This window comes from Pteronotus mesoamericanus, unplaced genomic scaffold (genome assembly GCF_021234165.1).
Source record: "Pteronotus mesoamericanus isolate MK-2021 breed Mesoamerican mustached bat unplaced genomic scaffold, CSHL_Meso_final contig_502, whole genome shotgun sequence".
In the NCBI taxonomy this organism is placed as follows: Eukaryota; Metazoa; Chordata; class Mammalia; order Chiroptera; family Mormoopidae; genus Pteronotus; species Pteronotus mesoamericanus.
This window is the reverse complement of record NW_026555187.1, coordinates 6,522,840-6,543,487: the sequence shown is the minus strand read 5'-3', so window position 1 is coordinate 6,543,487 and position 20,648 is coordinate 6,522,840. Positions and strand designations below refer to the sequence as shown.

The 20,648-nt window shown below is 41.3% G+C and overlaps 1 protein-coding gene across 1 annotated transcript in view; it reads right to left on the bottom strand.

Annotated features, from left to right (window-relative positions):
- ADAM28 (ADAM metallopeptidase domain 28) overlaps positions 1-17,848 on the bottom strand; it is a 45,143-nt gene extending 27,295 nt beyond the window's left edge. The window contains exons 1-6 of the mRNA XM_054578793.1: positions 17,764-17,848; positions 13,413-13,516; positions 7,599-7,675; positions 6,005-6,083; positions 4,646-4,722; positions 2,843-3,035 (exon numbers count right to left, since the gene is read on the bottom strand). Coding sequence (XP_054434768.1) covers positions 2,843-3,035; positions 4,646-4,722; positions 6,005-6,083; positions 7,599-7,675; positions 13,413-13,516; positions 17,764-17,815 — 582 coding nt within the window. The 5' untranslated portion in view covers positions 17,816-17,848. The remainder of the gene's footprint in view (positions 1-2,842; positions 3,036-4,645; positions 4,723-6,004; positions 6,084-7,598; positions 7,676-13,412; positions 13,517-17,763) is intronic.
- Positions 17,849-20,648: the final 2,800 nt, after the last annotated feature.

The following is a 20,648-nucleotide window of genomic DNA, read 5'->3' as shown; positions in this document are numbered from 1 at the left end:
GGGAATAAAAGGAGACAGGATTACCATTTTAATTCTAATTAATCAGCCAGAATCATCTATCGACAAGGCTCAGAATGTCAAAGCTAGAAGAGATATCAGTGATAGCCTAGCCTGGCCCCTTTATTTTACCCAAAAAGCTTAAGCGATCACACAACTAATAAATAGGGGTGCTTGAATTAAAACCAAAGTCTTCGGATGTGTTTGAACAGTGGACTTTCTGCGCTATCCTGCTATGAAAGAAACTGACTTCAGTACCTTCCTCGTGCTTGTTGTTGTTCTAGGTGCTGTTTAGTGTCCTTTTTAAGAAAAAAGATTTTATTTATTTTTAAAGAGGCAGAATGGAGAAAGAGAGGGAGAGAAACATTATTATCAGCGTGTGGTTGCCTCTCATACATCTCCTACTGGGGACCTGGCTTCCATGTGCCCTGACTGAGAATCAAACCAGCGACCCTTTGTTTCACAGGCCAGCACTCAATCCACTGAGCCGCACCAGCCAGGGCTGTTCAGTGTCCTTTTATGTCTATTCCAGTGAATACTTCATCCTTTACCAATGACTGATGGGCAACAACCAAAGTCGCCAGAGCACCCAGTCCGTTCTTCTCTTTTTCGAAAGAGCTGGGTCTTTTTCCCACGTGCCAAACTTCCCTATTTTTTCCCTTCCTCTCCACAACACAAAATACAATAAAAACAAAACAATAACAACAAAAAACATGTTTTATAATGGATTGTCCCATTGAAAAATAGTAGACATTATTTGTACTAAATAATAAATCATCAAAGTTTATTTTGTTGCATTTCTACAACAAATAAATTGTCAATTTATTATGTTGCTTGCCTTTTAAGAGGTAAATAAGCTTCCATTAACAGGAACAGGTTACAGAGGATAGACTTTTAGGTATTCTCTAATGAGATATAGGCCCATCTCCCACCCTCTGTGGGAGCAACATATTTATTTGCACTTACTGTGCACCAACAAGGCCCTGGGCACTGCAGACAGAGGAGTGAAGTAGACCTGGTCGGTGTGCTTACGAAGCTCACAGTACACAAATAAACATGGAGACAGCAGGCGGGCATTAGTGCTGTGTGGCGGGTTAAACAGCACGGTATGAGACTGCGTGACAAGATAGTCATTTCAGAATAGATGGTTAAGAAAAGCTCTAAAGAACTGGCTCTGAGGCTGACATATTAATGAAAATGAGAAACCAACAGAAGATAAATTGAAAGATAATTCCAACAAAGAAAAAAATGAGCCCAACACCCCCAAGCTGAATTGATATTGGCATGTGTCAAGTACAGCGGGAGTCTGTGTCTGTCAGATCATATAACAGGGGTGGTCGCTGGTGGATGAGAGTGCGGGATCGGGGAGATTAGAGAGGTAGCCGAGGCGCTGGTCATGCAGGGCTCTGTAACTCAGGGTCAGTTTTATGTGTTTGTTTGCTTTAGATGTTATACTAAATGCAATGAGAAGCATTAGAGGGTTTTAAACAGAAAAGTGACGTGATATGGTTCAGTGCACCAGAACCACTCCAGCCACTGTGGGGGGGTGGATTCCACCGAGGCAGGAGTGAGAGTGGGAAGCCGGGTGGAGGCCGCGGCAGTGCGTATTGTGAGAGGGATGGTGGCGGGCGGAGGCGGGGAAGAGGGAACGAAGTGAAAGGTCTGGACGATGCAGAGGCATCACCTGCTAGATGCCATACGAAGAGGGGTGAGCGAAACAGGAATCAAGGATGATTTCCGGGTTTGGGCCGGAGCACACGATGGATGGGGGTACCAAGAAAGGGGAGAACGAAGGAGAAGCAGGTTTTGTTTGGGGTTTGGAAATCAGTAGTTCTATTTTGACCACGTTAAATGTGTGATAGTAAACATTCCAATGGATGCCTGCAATAGACAATTAACTATAACAGTCTGCCTTTAATGGAGAGTACAAGGCTGGAGGTATATATTTGATAGTAATCATTGCAGAGCTCCTGTTTAAATAAGGCATAGCACAGGGTAAGACTATCTAGAAAGAGTGTGTAGATAAAGCAAAGAATGGGATGGACCCAAGATTGAGTTTTAGGAGGAGCCTCTCATATTTTGTGGTCAATCAGAGGAGGGAGAGCTGAGAAGGCACAGCACTAGCGAGATAGCAGGAAAACAAAAAACAAACTAAAAAGGTGTCATGAAAGCATGGTTATTTGCACAGGTTTAGCAAAGGATTGAGACAGAGATAAGGTCCATATGAGCTAAACCAGGAGGTCAGCACTCATATGGTTAAGAGTGGTTATTCTGGCTGGTAGCATCTAAACACCAGCCAGCTGAACCCAACAGCGATTTTATTTTATTCAGACCAATTCTGCCCAACATTTATGGGTTCTGCAAACATTTATAAGAGATGACACTTCTGGGACTGGATGCTGAATCCCATATATGAAAGCACATTCTAAGTTCGTGTGGGCAGATCCTATATTAATTTTGCTCACTGCTACATCCCCGGCACCTATGGCAGTACTAGAAGAAAGGTTGGTTGAATGAGTTTATTGATGGAGACAGCAGGATATTTTATCTCAAAGTACAACAATCCTTTCCACCCTTGTGTGTTGCAGTATTATGAAAGTTGCCTGCCCTAGAGGGCAAGCTTTATACCTCATTTTAGCCCTAGCACATCGTTGTTCATAATAGTTGATTTGTAAATATGTATTAAAGAAATCAATGTACAACAAGGTTTTAATGTCTCACTAACCTACTAGTTTCAACCATGACTGAAAAATTTCAGTAAAGTGCAGTTGCTAAGACTGGAACCCAGTGCAGACAAGACAGGATACCTGAGAGCATCCCAAATAAAAAATAAAGGTATGCATACGACCAGACTGGTGGCGAGAGGGGTCACCTGCTGCCAAGGTCCGTGTGCCCATAGCAAGTCATCAGTCCCACAGGTGGCGTTAGTGTTCTTTGTATCGGGATTGTGCTTGAAGAGTGCATGTCCCTGTTCATCCCAATTTGTGGGGCTTAAAGGTTCAATGAAGTACCTTTCATCTCCATGACTGAAGTAGCCCCTGAAAGACAGGAGAACCCAGGCTTCCTGAAAGACTGTTCCTGCATCTGAGTGCTAGATTTGAGAGACTCTAAAAAGTTAACACTGCAAAACATTCCAAGCTCATGGCAGCAGAACACAGTGTAACGTTACGGCTGAAGAGCTCCATAGAGATGACCTAAATGTATTTTCTCTAAGAGGAAACAGAACCTGGTGGGGACAAGCGACTATGACAATCTCATAGCTAACCTAGGTCAGAGCACGAGAAGGAAATTTCCGGACTCTCGGTCCAGGGCTCTCCAATTCCCTTGCCTTGCCTGCTCTCAAGGTGTATTGAAAGTGAAAGAGATTTTGGAGACTTATACATAAGGATTAAAACGCTGGAGCTATCACTTATTAGCGGTGATACCCTGGGAAATTACTTAAGCTCACATAGCTTCAGTTTTTCCATCTGTAAAATGAGAATAACAACACCTGCAATAGGATGGTTATAAAAATTGAAGGACATACTATGTAAAGCATGTAATCAATGAATACCAATTTTCATCTCAATTCTCTCTGCTGAAGCGCCAAGCTAAGTTTCATTCAACCACAATTTAATGAGCACCCATCATTCATTAAGCATTGGCTTAAAGGCAGGTGGTAAAAAAGAGTCATGGTTTCTCCCCGCTTAGAGTTTATAGTCGAAAAAAGAACATAGATGTAGATTAAACAATTACATTTGAGCCACAGATATAAAATTATATGACAAATATGCAATATATATCATTAGAGTGGATAATTGTTAAGAAGAAAAAGGAAAAGAACATATAATAGGGTAACTGGGTTAAGTATACATAGAATTGGAAGATCGGAGGGGATGTGGAGAGGTAAATTAGGTGGGTTATTGCAATGGTCTGTATAATGATCATGGTAGTTTGGACTGGGATGTGGCAGCTGAGAGAGAATGTAGTGACTAATCTCAGAAAATATTTAGGACATTTAAGCAATAGAGCTTGATAATGGATTGAAAATGGGTCGTTGAGGGGCAATAAGTCATCAAGAAACTAGGTTTCTGGATTGGGCAAGTGGTTGGGTTGATGATACAATTCACTAAGATAAGGGACACTGGAAAAACACCAGATTTTGGAGGAAATCATTAGCTTGATTGAGGTTTCATTCAGATATGCAGATACGAAAGAGATATGGAGATAGGAAAGAGAAAATTAGATAATCAAGTGTAGGCATCAGAAGTCTGGCTATCTTACTGTTGGAAGAAACGTGGGGAGCCCTTAACACAGGGCAAAATGGATAAGACGGGCACGGGTGGACAAGCTGGAGACGGGAGAGCGAAGAGAGGAGGTGAGGAAGAGCTCCCGCTCCCTAAGGGCCCTGACTTTAAAACTGGGACTCAAAACCTCTATTCCGAAAACAGGCAAACAATCAAACAAAAGCAACTCAGAAAGCAATTCTAGTTCGTAATTTATATGCTGATATCAACAGGAGTCAAGTTTCCTTCCAATTTCAAAATGTTTAGCTCTCAGAATTCGTATTCATCTATGATATAATTAAGGATATGTGATATTCTTTAGTTTTATTAAACACACGCATACACATCATCAAAGACGCATAAAAAATATCAGGAAGTCTTACCTTAGACCCCTACACGTGCTGATGCTGGCTTCAGAAAATGTTGCATTAATGATGTGCCCTTGATAATAACAGTCATCCTCAAGAAAAGAAGAAAGGGGTTTTATAAGGGAGAGTGTGCATGTGTTTTAGACCCATTGCTAAATTTAAATTTAAAGTCTTGAAATTGGATCTATAATGTTTCTAAATCATTTTATGCTGAATAACAGTCAACTTGGGGACAGTAAAAGCATTTTTAAAGTGGCTGAAATCTTTCCTCTTTAGTTTGTGACCTCAAATGCCTACAAAGAGCTAACTAAATGCTGGTGTGGATGTCGGTGTGGCAGAGCGAGGACACGGGGTGAGACAACCTGGAAGGAAACAACTGACAGACGTCTGTTTAAAACCTGAGCTCCCAAAGCGTCAGGCATTCATTCTTTTCTTTGGCTTACTGCTTATTATTTTTTTTTTCTAACAGCTGTGAACTCTCTCCAATGAATGTGTTATCCAGGTTGTGTTACTATTTATTTATCCCAAGAGTTTCACCAGACTAAGTGGATTAGTGCCACATCCCCTGCCTCCGTTTGCAGCAAAACGCCAGCCGTAACCCTTCCTCATGTGTGCGTTCTTCTGTCAAGTGCACCGTCCTGCTTCGGGAGAGAGGAGGTGTTCGCCCATGTCCCCTGTCCCCCTGCAGAGTGTTATAGAAGAGACTGTGGGAAGGCTTCCCGATAGGACACAGACCTCCGAAAAGATGGCTGTGATGAAATACCCCTTCACACTACGGTATGTGGTCATCTTCTCTGAATAAGAGCGAAGAGTAGCAATTATTTAAAGAAAACACAGGATTTTGCAATTCTACCATTGAGAAAGTAACCTCGAGTTTGAGAGGCGTCATGATCTAGAGAGCTGACAGGAGTTAACTGGGAACACCAGAGACATGAGACACTCAGTCTCCTGATGAAAATAAGAAGCTCCTTCTGCCCACTCTCCTGTCCGGGCAACTTGAAGGCTGGACAGGGTTACTATGGATGTCAAGGAATGACTTTGTTTTTGTCAAATTCTCCAAATGTTGGAGATAGCCCCAAATACAAGCTTCACCTTGGATAACTTTTCTAAATGGAGGGGGAGCGTCCTCCCAAGAAAGCGTCATGATCTCGCTCAGTCGATCACGTATGTACGGAGTTCCCTGTGTGCACGTTATGATGTATGTATAGACTTTCCTTTTTGTACGTTAGGAGGATCAATTAAGAAATGACTACTAAATAAAGTACTAATGGTGTAAATGCTGCTTCCCTTTCACCATTTTTTTGGCAATGACACTGCGTTTGGGTGTGTGGGTCATATCCCAATTAACACTCAACCTGGAACACTCCATTTTACCACGATCTGTGGGCTGGTGGTGACCTCCTTTCCGGATGAATTATAGTGTGTTTCCGTGTAGCCTGGTGCAAGGAGGTGCCTGGAGACAAAGAGAAAGAAAGGCCTGGTCACTCGTGCTCATCGCAAAGTTCAAATGGTCAAAGGGAGCGCTTTCACTGGGCGAGCAGTGAGGTCTGAACTCCTGAACTCCGCCACGGGGCCTCTGAGGACGGGTCCATGCATGAAAGGGACGCTTCGAACGGAGAGAGCAGGAGGGACAGGGACCTTCGTGAACAGCGTGGGATTATGCCTGCTTGCTCACCAGACTTTGTATTCTTGCCTGAGGAGAGATTTGCGGAAGAAATGAAACTGAGAAGGGGGAAGTTAGTAAAAATAACAACAACAACAAAAAAAAAACCTGAAAAGAGCAATGCTCCTCACCAGTTTAAGATAACTGCATTTCCACCTAACCCTTTTATTACCAACGATTATTAAAGTTTATTGAAAATTAACTAGCCTTTGGTAGTTGGGGTCCTTCCAGCATTTCCGCTAAGCTCCTTAAAATTCTTTCAATGGCCCTCTAGAAAAAAGGAGCCCGAATATATCTTTGAAAGAGATAGGGCAAAGAGAAAAGGAAGTAACTAATATGTGTTTATTAAATGCTATATCTATACTGACCACTGGGTTAGACCTGCTATATGAGTCACTTAATATAACCTTTTCAACAATCCTACAAGGTAAATATTATTCCATTTATTTCTCAGATGAGATTAAATAGCTCAGGTGGTATGGAATTATATTTAGACCTACCTTAACCCAAGTCTGTATTATTTCCATCACACCACACTATTTTCAAACTCCAATCGGTTGTGATTTTTTGCAAAAGGTGATAGTATGTTTGTCTATCTTGCTATCCTACAGAGAACAACTGAGGGATTCAAAGAGCTCGAAAACACAGATTAGGAAAAACTGCTTTTGAGATCGTGCGGAAAGAGGATGACCCATATCTGGGTGAGAGGTAAGGCAGTGAACCTTGAAAAGGAATGTGGAACTTGGATGAACAGGATGAAGAGTATGAAGGTGTAAGAGCCCAATGTAACGTGTGAGAGGGGCGGCCAGGTCGGGGGACCGCTGGGGAGGAGGGGCTTCGCTGGGGCAATCCGGAGAGCCTGGCTCTGGCTTCACCACTGACTGGTTCTTTGGCCCTAAGCTTTATTTAATTTATGTGTCCTGGTTTCTTTTCCCAATGAAAAATGGTTGCAAATTGTTTTAAAATCGAATCTTTCAGTGCTAGAACAAGAAAAAGAAATAATGGAGAGGAAGCGTTAAAAATCTATAGCTATTTTATAGAATCTGATAAAATGTATGTCTGCTTGCACTGCATTCATCATTTTATTATTAGAAGTATCAAGATACTAGTAACCTGTGTTTTACCCAGTGTGTTTCTACATCTTCAGTAGGAATAAACATGCGTTGACTCTGTTGGGCCAGCTGAGAGCCAAAGCTGATTAGCTGAGGTTTACGTGAGGCGTAAGAGATGACAGACTTCATTAGGGCACTTCCCACATGTGAACTTGCTGGTGGTGAGGATTGTATCAGAAGTAAAAACACTTACTTGGATTTTTTCAAATAAAGCACGGCGACTCTTCCATTAACTGTCATTTTATATTTCAATTCAGTTTCAAATCTTTCCTGCAAAAATGCACAAACATTTGCTGGTAATTAAAAACACACACACAGACATATTCATTTTGCTAGATCCATCTGTTTAATCATTATCAAGCAATGCCTGTTTTTCTTTAACAGTAGTCTGCTTAATGATAAATATCTGCTGCTGTCTCTTTTAACAAATCAAACAACTTTGCCAACTGAATAGATAAGTTATTTCTGAGATCTTCATATCCATCCATCTATCCACCTAGCCATCTACCCATTAATTTATCCATCTGCATTTTACAAATATTATTTGAGTGCTGGTTTTTTTCAAGATATATCTTGGTTCTGGAAATTCAACTCAAAGTAACAAAAAATGGTATCTGCTGCCATAAAGCATATTATCTTATAAAAAGACAGGCAATAAATGTGAGTTACATTGTAGGATGAATAATATAAATATGGAAGCAATGTAGGATGTCTAACATCCTAAGAGAAAGAAAGGCTTTCCTGGGGAAGTGATGTATAAGCTGACGTAGGAATTAGCCAAATGAAGCGGGGCAGGGGGGAGTTGTTTGAGGAGAAGGAATAGTATGCACACAGACCCAAAGACTTCTAAGGCTCTCCCTGGTGATTTTTAGTGTGAAATCTTCCAGGCTCAGTGGAGGTCAGAATATGGGCAAAATAACAGGAATACGTACCCTTCCTTAGGCAGGGGGAAGTCATCAGGAATAAAGAGAAAAATATCACCTCAAATAAACCATGCGAAATAGGAAAACTAGTTTAAGTTTAGATTTATATGAGGTCTGTCCAGAAAGTATCCATTCATGCACTATGAAAAATAAAGACATTTACTGAGCAAGATACAAGAAACATTGTACAGAGGACAATGGCGCCTCACTCTCCTTCAGGGTAGGCACCTTCCCAATCAAAAAACACAGTTAACATGGTCTTGATCTTGCTGTGACTTTGCTGAGCTTTCAGGCATGCAGGCCCAGGCGACTTCCCCTGGGACAACTTGGCCCTCATTTCCAGATCATAACCGTAGACCCACGATTCATCTCTGGTTATGACCGTCCTGAGGAAATCTGGTTCACTGGTTTGAATCAAGTCGTTAGCAACTGCAGCACGATGTCCCTTCTGCTCTGGCAGCAGAAGCTGTGGAACAAATTTTGCCATACATGTATGTTTCATGCCAAGATCCTGCATCAAAATCTCAGACAGGGTAGTTTTTGGAATCTCCAGGTGAACTTCTAGCTCTCGCACTGTCAGTCCCTGATCTTTGTTGACTGCAGCCTGTACATGTTCAGCATCCTCAGGTGTTCTGCTTGGTGCAGGTCTTCCAGAACGAGGGTCACTTTCAACAGATTCTCGACCATCTTTGAAGCATTTGTGCCACACTTTTATTTGCGCTGCACTCACCGCATCATCCCTGAAAGCCTTCTGAATCATCTGAACAGTATTTATCGAAGAATGTTCAAGCTTAACACAAAATTTGGTGCATATTCAAATTTTGAATCTACTTGCCCAGTTATTTTGAATGCAATGGCTACATAGTACACATGCTCATTCAATGGCATCTACCAGCCCACTGACCAGTACAATGACCTCGTCATTATTCATGCATGCTCATTCCGGTCCCCTCTCCTTGGCTTCCAGATGACATTGACGTCATGCAAGCCATTCTCCTTACATTAACAATGCCTGGACTTTTTCTGGACAGACCTCTTATATATAGTAAGAGCTATAGAAGACTATATGGAAGATCTTATTGGGCACTCAGTTTTTACTTTGTTTTATAAAGCTGGTTATTATCCTGGTTACACCCAACATCTAAACATGCACTGGGAAGCGTCAGGTCAGACCGCACGATTGGAAGCCACTCTGCAGCTGTGCCCGAGGCCCAGCTTCTCCTCTCTCGCCCGTCTCCTGGCCAGGACAGTGCCGAGCCCATCAAGGGACATTACTAGTGCGTTAGACCCCTCCAGCCAGAGGTGTCATGAAGAGGTTTGCCATCTCCAAGGTCAGCTATTTTGACCCCTATTTCCTCTTAATTATCAGTTATTGGTGTCCTCACTGGGGTCAAAAGTCTATGACCATAAATGTCCTACACTATGGGCCGAGATGGAGAAAGGCCGCTGCAATTTAGCTCATTTTCATGAATAACAGGAGATCAAAAAAAAAAAAAAAAAATCCCGAGGGTGAAAAACAGAATTCATGGAGAGTTACTGTGATCACTTATTGTTCAGGTTTAAGAAAGGCCAGATAGAATGAAAATATTAGGAGGCTACAGATATGAACTTCTAACCAACGAGACTTACAGGTATCTGTTTCTATTAGCAATGGAGTTTTAGTGGGTCTTCACCTAAAAATATCACTGGGAGGCTGTTTTAGAAGATAATCATTGCCTTTGGAGTGGGAGTGGTAGCCGACACTGGCATAGAGATTATGGACAAAGGGAAACAGCAAAGCAGAGAAACATAGTCTCTATGAAGAGGGTGTCCTGGTGGGGGTGGGGGTTATAACTGTGCTTCTCAAGTATGAGTCTGAGGTGAAGAGCAATGCCTGTTAATAAGAAGTGTGTCCAGTCTGTGTCCTATCTGGGTTCCAAACTAGGGGTTAGGAGAAGAAAAATGCACCTTGATTAGGAGAACGTCCACTAGAAGGAAATGATGTAGAATCCATTGAGTCAGTTTAGCTGGCCAAAGGGATATATATACATGCAGATTTTTTCCAGAAAGTAATGCCATGGGTAAGGTTCAGGGAGTGGCTTAGGAAGGCCGAAGTCCCGGATCGTCCTGAATGTGAGCAGATCTGTAAAGTCAGGACAATACCCAAGGGTACACAGGAAATAGCAAAGGAAACCCCCAGGAAAGATCTTAATTCAAGTCTCGCCATAACATACAGAAAAGCCAAGACTTCTACAAAACCTGGTAGACCTAGCTAAGGCCTGACATTGTTCCTAAAAGGGGGAAGCATTATGCTGCCAGATACTCTATTTTACGGCATGAGCTAAAAGCAAGATGGTTTTGGCAACTAAGGAAGTGTGTGGGCTATTGGATGAACTCTAGGAAGAATAGTAACTACATTTTGAAGGTAAATTCCCAATATCAGGGGCCTTGATTAAGTATTTGTTGAGAACATGTTTATGGAGATATATGGGAAATGCACTCCAGTAATACTCTTTCATTCATTTGTCCATTTCCCTACTTATTCACTTGCTCATGTATTCAAATACTTATTTAGTCTCCCTGTGCCATGCATTTAAAATACAATCATGAATATAATCTGGAATCATGAATAAAATATTCAAGGTTCTATCCTGGTGTTTAGTGGCACCCCTCTAGAAAGTCTGTCAAAGGATTATTTCATTTCAAATCAAATCGTAAGTCCTGGCCAGTCGTGATGAAGTTAGAAAAACAAAGCCACGCCCATGGCACAGTGAGCAGCTGACACGGGTGCCCGGGGCTCTGGTCCGGCACAGGGCACGGCTGTACAATAAGGAGCATGAGAGCCCTCCTCTCCGGGAGGCCTGGAGACGCGATGAACCTACACTGAGAGTTGGGGCCGTCTACGGGACACAAAGATGCCCTTGGTCACGTGCGTTGTGAATTCTGGATGTTTCAGGTAACTGGTCATCACTTTTTCACACAAAGAACAGTGGTCTCAATACAAAAATCACAAAAATAACTTTCAAGGACTTGGCTTATATCACTAAGACAGTGTTTTTATTAGTCATAATCTGTACCTGAGCAAAAAGAGAATATTCTACATCAGGGGAGAGAATGTGTCTGCTGCGTGGCAGACAAGAGTGTCGCTAGGCTTAGGTTCGGCCGACAAGTGTGATATGCAGAACTAGTGACCCCGAGAGGGCAGGGCTGAACTATCAGACGTGTGGCAGCTCGAGGTCTTATATACGTAGGGGGAACAAGGGTTGGAATCAGAGAGAAACTGCTCTGGTGTAGTTCGCATGTTCGCAAGGAGGTAACAGAAGCCGCGTGTTATGATTTCCAGATAAAACACAGGACACCAGTTAAGTCGGAATGTCAGATAAACAGTGAATACGTTTTCAATGTCAGCATGCCCCATACAATATTTGAGAATATTAAGAGTAAAAAAAAAAAAAAGAATTCCTTGTCTATCTGACATTCAAATTTAAGTGGGTATCTTGGGTTTTTGTTGGCTAAATCTATTGGACAAGGACTAAGAGATGAGGGTGAAGGAGAGACAGAGCCATGGCAAAGACACAGAAAACACTTTTTTATTGCCTTCAGCAGTTTCCAACCCAGAAGAGAAAATTGCACATACTCTCATACACACACACACACACCACTATTGTAATCAAATCAACATTAAAAAAACAATTCAAGACCAGATGGTATAACGCTGGTCATGACTGAAGCAGGACTTCAGAGAAGGGACGACAAAGAAATGAAAGGCGAACTGGGCTTCCCAGAGAGGCAGCCCTGTGAGCAGGAGAGCTCCACGAGAAAGGGCACGCACGCAGCTGGGCGGCATACGGTAAGGAAGGGCCTTCCGAATACCCGGGGTGACTAAAAAGGGGGTTACGTTGAGAAGCAGAAAGATAACAAAGCAGCTTAATAAGCCATAGCATTAAGCACAAAGAGCCTTGGCGTGTGATGGGGTACATAGGATGAGAGCATCATAGCATCTTCTTGAACAGGGAGTAAGCATCCTGCTTTAACACAGAAAATAAACAGGACTATTATTAGCTCAATTTTCACAAAGAATTTGAAGTCCATGTGTGCCTAAATTTACATAGGGAGCATTAACAAAGCTAAGACGCGAATACAAACAAGCCCTCTGAGTTCAGATCCCTTACACTGTCACATAAGCTTCATACAGCCAGTTACCAGAATAGTTGACTAGATAAATAGGTATTTTCAATAAATATCGAGTACATCATATCAACCGCATCCATCTACTTAATCATGTAACAAACCAATTGATCATCTAGTACGTGCCAATAACTACATCATGGTTTTTCATCAAAACAAACTCTTCACAAGCTTAAATTTACTTTTGCAGTTGTGAAGAACTTACTATATAGCTGTGATGAAAAACACTGGACACGTATTCAAGTTGTTCTCCAAATGATGAGTGAAGAAAGGTGCCTGGTACTGTCCGGTGGGGAAATGGGGGTTCCCGGTGAGTTGCAACTTACAATAGATGCAGGTTGTTATTTATGTATCATTTATTTGGATTTCCCTGGCTCCTTGCAGAAGAGTTCCAGGTGTAGGTAGTCAGAAAATTCTTACTGAGTGAATCATTGTTTTAGCTTTCCTCTTTTGACTGAGAATGTGTCATTTCATTAAGTAGTAAGATCTATACAAACTTGAATATCTGCTTGTCTTTGTAGAAAAGACAGGTGAATGTCATGTTTAATTGCAGTAATGAATTTTATATGCATATATGCATGTATTCACCCATAATATTTTATTTCCACTTCAGTTTTAATTTTGATGGTTGTGTTTGTATGTGTGTATAGATTTACAGATGATAAATTATATCAAATTTCTTTGGGAATATACAGAATAAATTACATATTACCATAAGAATGTTAAATTTTACTCTCTGTTTAACTGTCACAACATTAATCTGCAAAATAAGGCAGAATGTTGCATTTTTGTGAAGATTAATAAACATATCACAGGTCAAAAAACAAATGCAAATGTGTATATATGTGTGTATGTATTTATATATTAAATATAGTTATTCGTGTTTTTCTTTGGCTTTGCTAAATCAAAAGCTGTACCTGTTGATCCAGCTCCTTGGCCTCTCTTTTATGGAGCGGATGAAGTCTTCTAGGATAAACCACTTCATACTTCTTTCCTCCAGGGAAATCTTTTAGAGCAGTAACTTAAAAAGAAAAAAAAAAAAGTAAGAGAAGCTTTAGCTGATTCAGAACCATTGCCTGCTGGTTGGAAAAGGCTACCCTTGTGCATTTCTGATGCGGATGCCACATGTGGGGCTCTGATTCCATCAGAGTTATTAAGGCACGAATACCAAAAGAGATCCCCCAAATCAGAGACCCACCCTTCCTTCTAAATCTTTACTTTCACCTATACCTTCAAATGTTTCCCCACTGAACATATTTATTTTTTTAAGATTTTCTTTATTTTTAGAGAGAGGGGATGGGAGGGAGGAAGAGAGGAAAAGTTCAATGTGTGATAGAAACATAGATAGGTTGCCCCTTGCATGTCCCCATCTGGGGACCTGGCTGGCAACCCAGGCACATGCCCCGGAGCCGAACCCAGGACCTTTCAGTTTGCGGGCCACTGCTCAATCCACTGAGCCACACCAGCCAGGGCAACCCCACTGAAAATGCTTCTTTTGAATTGTCCCACCTCTCTTTGCTGTGTTGGATCTCCTGCAGAGGAACAGAGCAGGCAGCGTAGACAGAAGCCGGCAGAGAAAGCAGAAGCCAAATGAGTCTTCTACGAAAAGTCAGTGGCAGAGTAGTTGAGTCGAAGCACTCTCCAAACTACATGGTGTTAGAAAAATGAAAGAGCTACCCAGTAACAGGTGCCATTTCAGGTTCTAATGTATTTCCTTGGGTTTCCCAATAGCAGTGTTTTACACTAATGAAACAAGGGCTCCGATACCAACTCCACAGAATGGGCCTGCTCTTTGCAGCACAGGCAAACCTGCCTGCAACACATAAATCATATTTTTAAAAATTTGAGAAGCAATTAGAACACTATTCCTGGGCTGGAAGGACATTTCTGAGCCTGCTGTTATATTAACAGAGAATTGAAGAGTTATCTCACCCAGCTTCCTGCCTGCAACCTGGGTTCTCATCTCAACAGTGCATCCAGAAGGTATTGTTGATGGAAATTCAGTTTTTCTAAAGCTGACACCAGTCCAGTGCCTGTTCTGTGCAGAGTGGAGCCTGAGGAAATGTCAGCAGACCTGCTCTCTGGCTGCTGCAGAGCCTGCAAGTCCATGCAGAACACAGACGCAGCGGGGCCAGGACCCAACCCAGCGACTGACCGACACTCCGTGTAGACTAGAAGGTTCCCTAAAGAAGGTTAGCTCATTGCAGTACTCAATGAATTTACATTCTATGGTGGAATAAATTTGTTTCTATGGTTGACCTTTCAACAAATAGAATTGAGCACGTTTGTTAGCTTCCTTGAATGATTGTACAATTATCCCAATAGGCTCCAAAGAATAAATATTTCTTTAAAACATTTTCTTTAGAAATTAAGCAGAAATTTTCAAAATTTCTGGTGATGTCAATTTTCTTTTATCATTTTAGGATGGATTTATTTCATTTGATCACTCAGAACTATTTATATCTAACTTTGAAAGATTAAAAAAAGTGATTAAATGGTCTAAAAACTCATTGGATCAAAAATGGGGTGTTAAAATGAGGAAACACCTTTCCATTCAGTGGCCTGAGATCTCAAAAACATTTAAAGCTGTGACATCAACACTAGAACACCTTAACATTGGGTTTAGCTGGGGTTTTTAATTATTTGAAAAGAGAGGGCAGATGAAATGATCTTTGGCCAGTTCAAGTGGTCTATGATTTTATGCAAATGAATACAGAATCCCTTATACTATCTTCAAAGAGGCAACGATCATTTGGATAAAATTCTAATCTCTGGTGATAAAATAAGTCTCATCGCCTAGTCACACTTCCAGAACTTCACAAGTTCCCTCAGTCACTTGCTGTTACAGAGATAATCACTGTCCATCTTTTATTTCCATATAATTAATTTTGGGTAACAAAATAACATTACTTATAAACAGTTTCCATAGCTGAGTTTCAAAAGCCTTAAAAAATTCAGTCAATTATTGTCTTTCCACTGAGTGAAAATTTTTGTAATTATCACAATTATTTCAAAATAATATGTCAAGAGGTAAGAAAATTGCTCCTGCCAAAAATTACCTGAGGGTAGCAACACAGTTGTCTACAGCCTCCTGTAACTCTGTGATACCAGACAAGCACCGTCACGCAAGACACACTTGCTGGCCAGTGGACTGGGTCCAGCCAGTGCAATTAGTCCCATTAATACGGAGCTCACGAAGCCATATATTCATCAATGTTGCAAACAGAGTAGCCCTTTTAAAAATGTTGTATGAAAAAATTGCTTTCAACCATAATATATATTCTAATAGGAAATGTTATCTAAGCTGCCCTCAGGTCATAAAATAATACCTACCCAACTGATTCTTTTTATAAAAGCATAAAGCAGTACAACTTGCACATTCCCATTCAGAAACAATAAGAAACGGCCAATCTGACCAACACAGGTTTTCTTGGATAGACACGCTGATCTCCATGCGGCTAGTTAGTATCTAAATTCTAATGTTTCATGGAATCTGAAATTACCAACTGACTCTCAAATATGGAGTTGAAATACATAAATTAGTGACAAAATTTATTTTCAACTCTCTGGGGGCAGAGCATTTCAAAGTGGTAAGCAAAATAAATCAATAAATAAAATAAACCAGAATATTTTTTTAAAGTCTTTGGCAACTTCTCACCTTCTTCAGTTTGAAATGAACAATTTCTAGCTCTTCCCAAACTCTCGCAATGTAGTACATTCTCTAAAGAAAACAGACCTTCCTTTAAGGGCCCTACTTTCTCTGAAACCAAGAAGTCCCCTGAACTAGCAGGGTTTGAGATGTAACAAATTACACAGCAGTTAGGGAGACACAGCAGACCCTGATGTTGTTCGGCTCATCCATCCTTACAGCCGATGGAGGTGTTCAGCCTCCTCCCAGCTGAATTGCACAGGCTGATTATTCTGAAGCCTGATGAAACAAACACAACTAACTGCCATCCAGGGAATGTACAAATTCTAGCTCTAACACAGTATGTTTCCACTAATGTGTTGTTAATACCCTCTTCCTCTCTCCCACAGAACTCACATACTGGACTAGTTTGGACTAGCACAACTGGATGAAAATAAAAAGAAATCTGTTATTTTGGTTTGGATTAGATAATTATTTTTATTTTTTCTTCGTTTTTAAGAAGTTAAAAGTTGTAAACAAGATTAATACTTATGCACCCCAATGTTCATAGCAGCACAATTTACAATAGCCAAGTGCTGGAAGGAACCCAAGTGCCCATCAATAAGTGAGTGAATCAAAAAACTATGGTACGTTTATACAATGGAACACCACACAGCAGAAAGAAAGAGCCACTACTCTTCACAACAGCATGGATGAAACTGGAGAGCATTATGCTAAGTGAAATAAGCCAGAGGGTGAAAGACAAATACCATTTGATCTCACCTATAAGTGGAACTTAATCAACATAACAAACAAACAAGAAAAATATAACCAGCAACACTGAAAGAAAAAATAAACCAACAGTAATGAGAGGGAAGGGAAGAGGGGGGAAATGGAGAAAAGAATGGGAAGGGTCAAGTCAAGGAACACGTATAAAGGACCCACGGACAAAGCCAAAGGGGGAAGGATTAAGGGTGGGAGGTGGGGGGTGGGTGGGGCAGGGGAAAATGGTGGTGGGAAAATGGAGACAAATGTACTTGAATAATTAAAAAAAAAAAAGGAAAAAATATATACATAACGCAGATTGGCCTGGATTGCTTTGATCAGGTAATAACACAATGCTTTAGAAAATGAAATTGGTCAAGTACTTATTTCTAATTAGTCATACTTATTATCACCGGAAATGAACGAACTAAATATGAAAACGGGAACTAAAAAGGAACAGGATGAGCCAAATGGTCTCAATAATAATAGCCAATGCTTTCCAAAGCCTTCCACACAGCAATCAAGAGTCAAATCGACTGACTCTTACCACTCTAAAAATGACAAGGTGAATTTTAATGAATTTCACTTTTTGACTCAAGAGTCATATTCATTATTTAAATTGTGCTGAATGAAGTCTTCCATTTGATTTCCATATTCTCAGATCATCTACGTAAATATTGACTAAGGACATCTCTTTGCCTCTCATTTACATTGAGTGTTTATATCAGTAACCACCCCCCCCCCCCAAAAAATACAACATATTAAAACCTGCCCAACTAGTTAGTAAATTTTGTTAAACAAATATATTTGGAGAAGACAAAAAGCAAGCAGCTCACTATATATGTTACAGAACCTAGAAATTGCTAAACACCTACCCGGAACTGAAGACAGGAAGCAAGTGGCCACCAGAAGAAGCCCTTGCAACATCCTGGGTGATCCCAGGAGTGTGGTGTCTGTCCTTCTCACTCACAGATGAGCGCTGCTTGGTCTTTTGTTGCCACCTGCCAAGTGAGACAGAATGAAACTCCCAGGCTCATTCTTGTGTCCGCTTCAGGAAGTGTTTGCTGAAGGTGTTGCACAACCTTGAAGCTGTGGTCCTGAAACAATGGCACAAGCAGGCGGAAGTTCTCGCTGCCTCCTGGCTCAAAGGTTTCTCTACCATAAGCTATGGTTTTTCTCTTCTTCTCCCCACTCAGAAGTAGTGCATTTCCAACATGTTGCAATAGCCCAATAAGCCATCATGAGAGGACAGCTTCGATATCTTGCTAAATGTGTGTATTTATTAGGATCTGGGTGCTGGTAAGGCATTCCTGCTTTGAACCCATGTTTCAGATTGTATAATTCTTCTACATTGTACTTGCTGAGATATTGGGAAAGCCCCTTCCCTTTAATACATACCTGATATCATTTGAAGTGCATGGTATATAGTGTCACTAATTCTTACAAAAATTTTTTTTTGACATAGGTCTCAACTCTCCAAATTACCTGTGAGGAAGCTGCAGCCCCGGGGTGTGAAGAAAGCCTTCCCCGGCCTCCGGCGATGTGTAAAGGTTGCCTGGTGGCTGGGCTCACCGGCAGGGCGTGCCCAGATCCCGGCCTCATCCTGCAAGGAGCACAGTTCGCAGGGGAAACGTTGTCAGAAAGAGGACAGCCGTCAAGGATGCCGACAGGGGAGAGACTGACCGCGAAAGGATCCCACATCATCAAACAGGAGACAGATAAATAAGGGTTATGGTATCAGGGAGGATCTAGTCTTCTGGTTGGTGCTGCCTTTTGTTGGTGATTTGGGAGGCATTGTTTGAAGCTAAGGCTCTGCAGCACAGTACGAAACTCTCTCCTCATCCTCTTCCGGGTACATGCCTCAAAAAGGAAACTCCTGGAATGACAGTCAGATAAATAGGGTGGGGAGATAGTCAATGTGTAAAAAATCATTTTTACTAGTAGATGGGCCCTCCCTACCAGGAGTAGACGGACCTAAAACACAAGAGAGGACGGGAAAGAAGGGCACAATTATGGGTAGTTTCCTAAGATGCATAGTTTGGATCTGATTGCAGTAATATAGCTGTCCTGTGTTTTCTGTATATTTATTTCATTCAAGGCCTCCCAAGTGTCTTCAGAAATGATTACTTAGGACCACTGGATTAGACGAGTGGGAGGCCATGTCTGAAACGCTGCCAGAGGCGGGTCGTTATCGGAGCACCAAGATGACTTCGCTGTGACTCTGTTTCGCACCCAGCTCTACTGCCAGGCGCCCTAATCCCTGAGGGAGGAAGAGGGTGGCACACATGAAAGATGGTTTCTTTCCTCAAAAGATCGTCACCAAAAAAAAATCTCTTTTCAGCACAGAATTCTCACTATTCTTCCTGCTTTCCACTTTGATTCTTTCACAAAGTGTCCTGGTGTCAGAGAGGAAGTGGCAGCAGCGGGGGCGGCTGGAGGTGGGAGGGAAGGGCGGTCCCCTCACCGCCTCCCTGCCCCTCCCAGGCCAGGGGGAGGCCAGGCCTTCTGCAGTGGGAACGAGGGGACGGCACCTGCTGCGGGGTTCACATGTGCCAGTTTCTTTATGCTACCATGTGACAGTCTTCACCCCGACTCTAAGTAGGGTTATTGAAACCAAAGGCAATAGATCTTTTCTGGTCATATGTGACTGGTCTTGGGACCATTGGGTATAGGATCTTTAGCGTTTGTTTTTATTTAGTTAAATATTCATACACTGCCCTGTGCTTACAATTGCTCCCAGAACGGACAGAGAGGAGTCTCTCCTTCGAGCCAAAGAGCAGCTGGAGAGTCATTGGCAGCTGAGGCACTGCCTCCTTCGCTTTCCCTGAACCCAGGGACACACTGCAGAGAGGTGGCACCGACTAAGTGCTTCCGGTGCTGCTAAAAGGGATGTGTCGTGGGGTTTGAGTAACTCAGGTTCTCACATGGCTGAACGCAGTCCTTCTCTCTGCTCCATAAATACTGAAATCTTGTATACACATTGAAAACTTACCTGATCACCTCTCTACCACCACTCTGGGTAATGGAACAAACAAAAGTGCGAGTGTAGAGTTTGAAAGTAACCTCCACGGGAAGAAGACTTGTGGTTGTCAAATTCAAAATTTTAAAGCATTTTTCATATATAAATATATAATTCAACCACTGAGAATCTTTCTAAAAATTATCTAAAATATAAAATGAGTTCCATGCATCAATATGTTAAGCACACTGTATAAAAGATAGAACTAAAATGAAATATACAAAAATAAGAGAATGGGTATTTAATCTACTATATACCTACTTGATGAAATATTAAGCCAACATTTAAAATTACCTATACAATCAATTGTAATATTATGGGAAAGCTTTACATCATAATATTAGGACAAAAATAAAGCAATGAAGCTATATACAAAATTATCAAAATTAAATAAAAACATCAAAAAGCTATTCATAGTAAAACACAAAAACAGAAAAACAATTCCAATATATTTAGGGAGGACTTTTTTTGGTTTGTGCTGGAAAGATGTGTTTTTATCCCTTTCCTTTCTCTTTTTAAAACCTAATTTTTAAGTAGTGACTAGCATTACTTGTATAATTTTAAAACTATGAAAAATAAACACAAAGATATATATAAATCTTTCCCAAAATTATTAACTGGCCTTCCTTTCCTTACACTTTATGATATGTATTAGCTATCCTTGTACCCTCAAGCCCTCAACATAGAGCTTAGAAAACAGCAGCTACTAAATATGTGTTTGCACACTGAATTAACAATTGA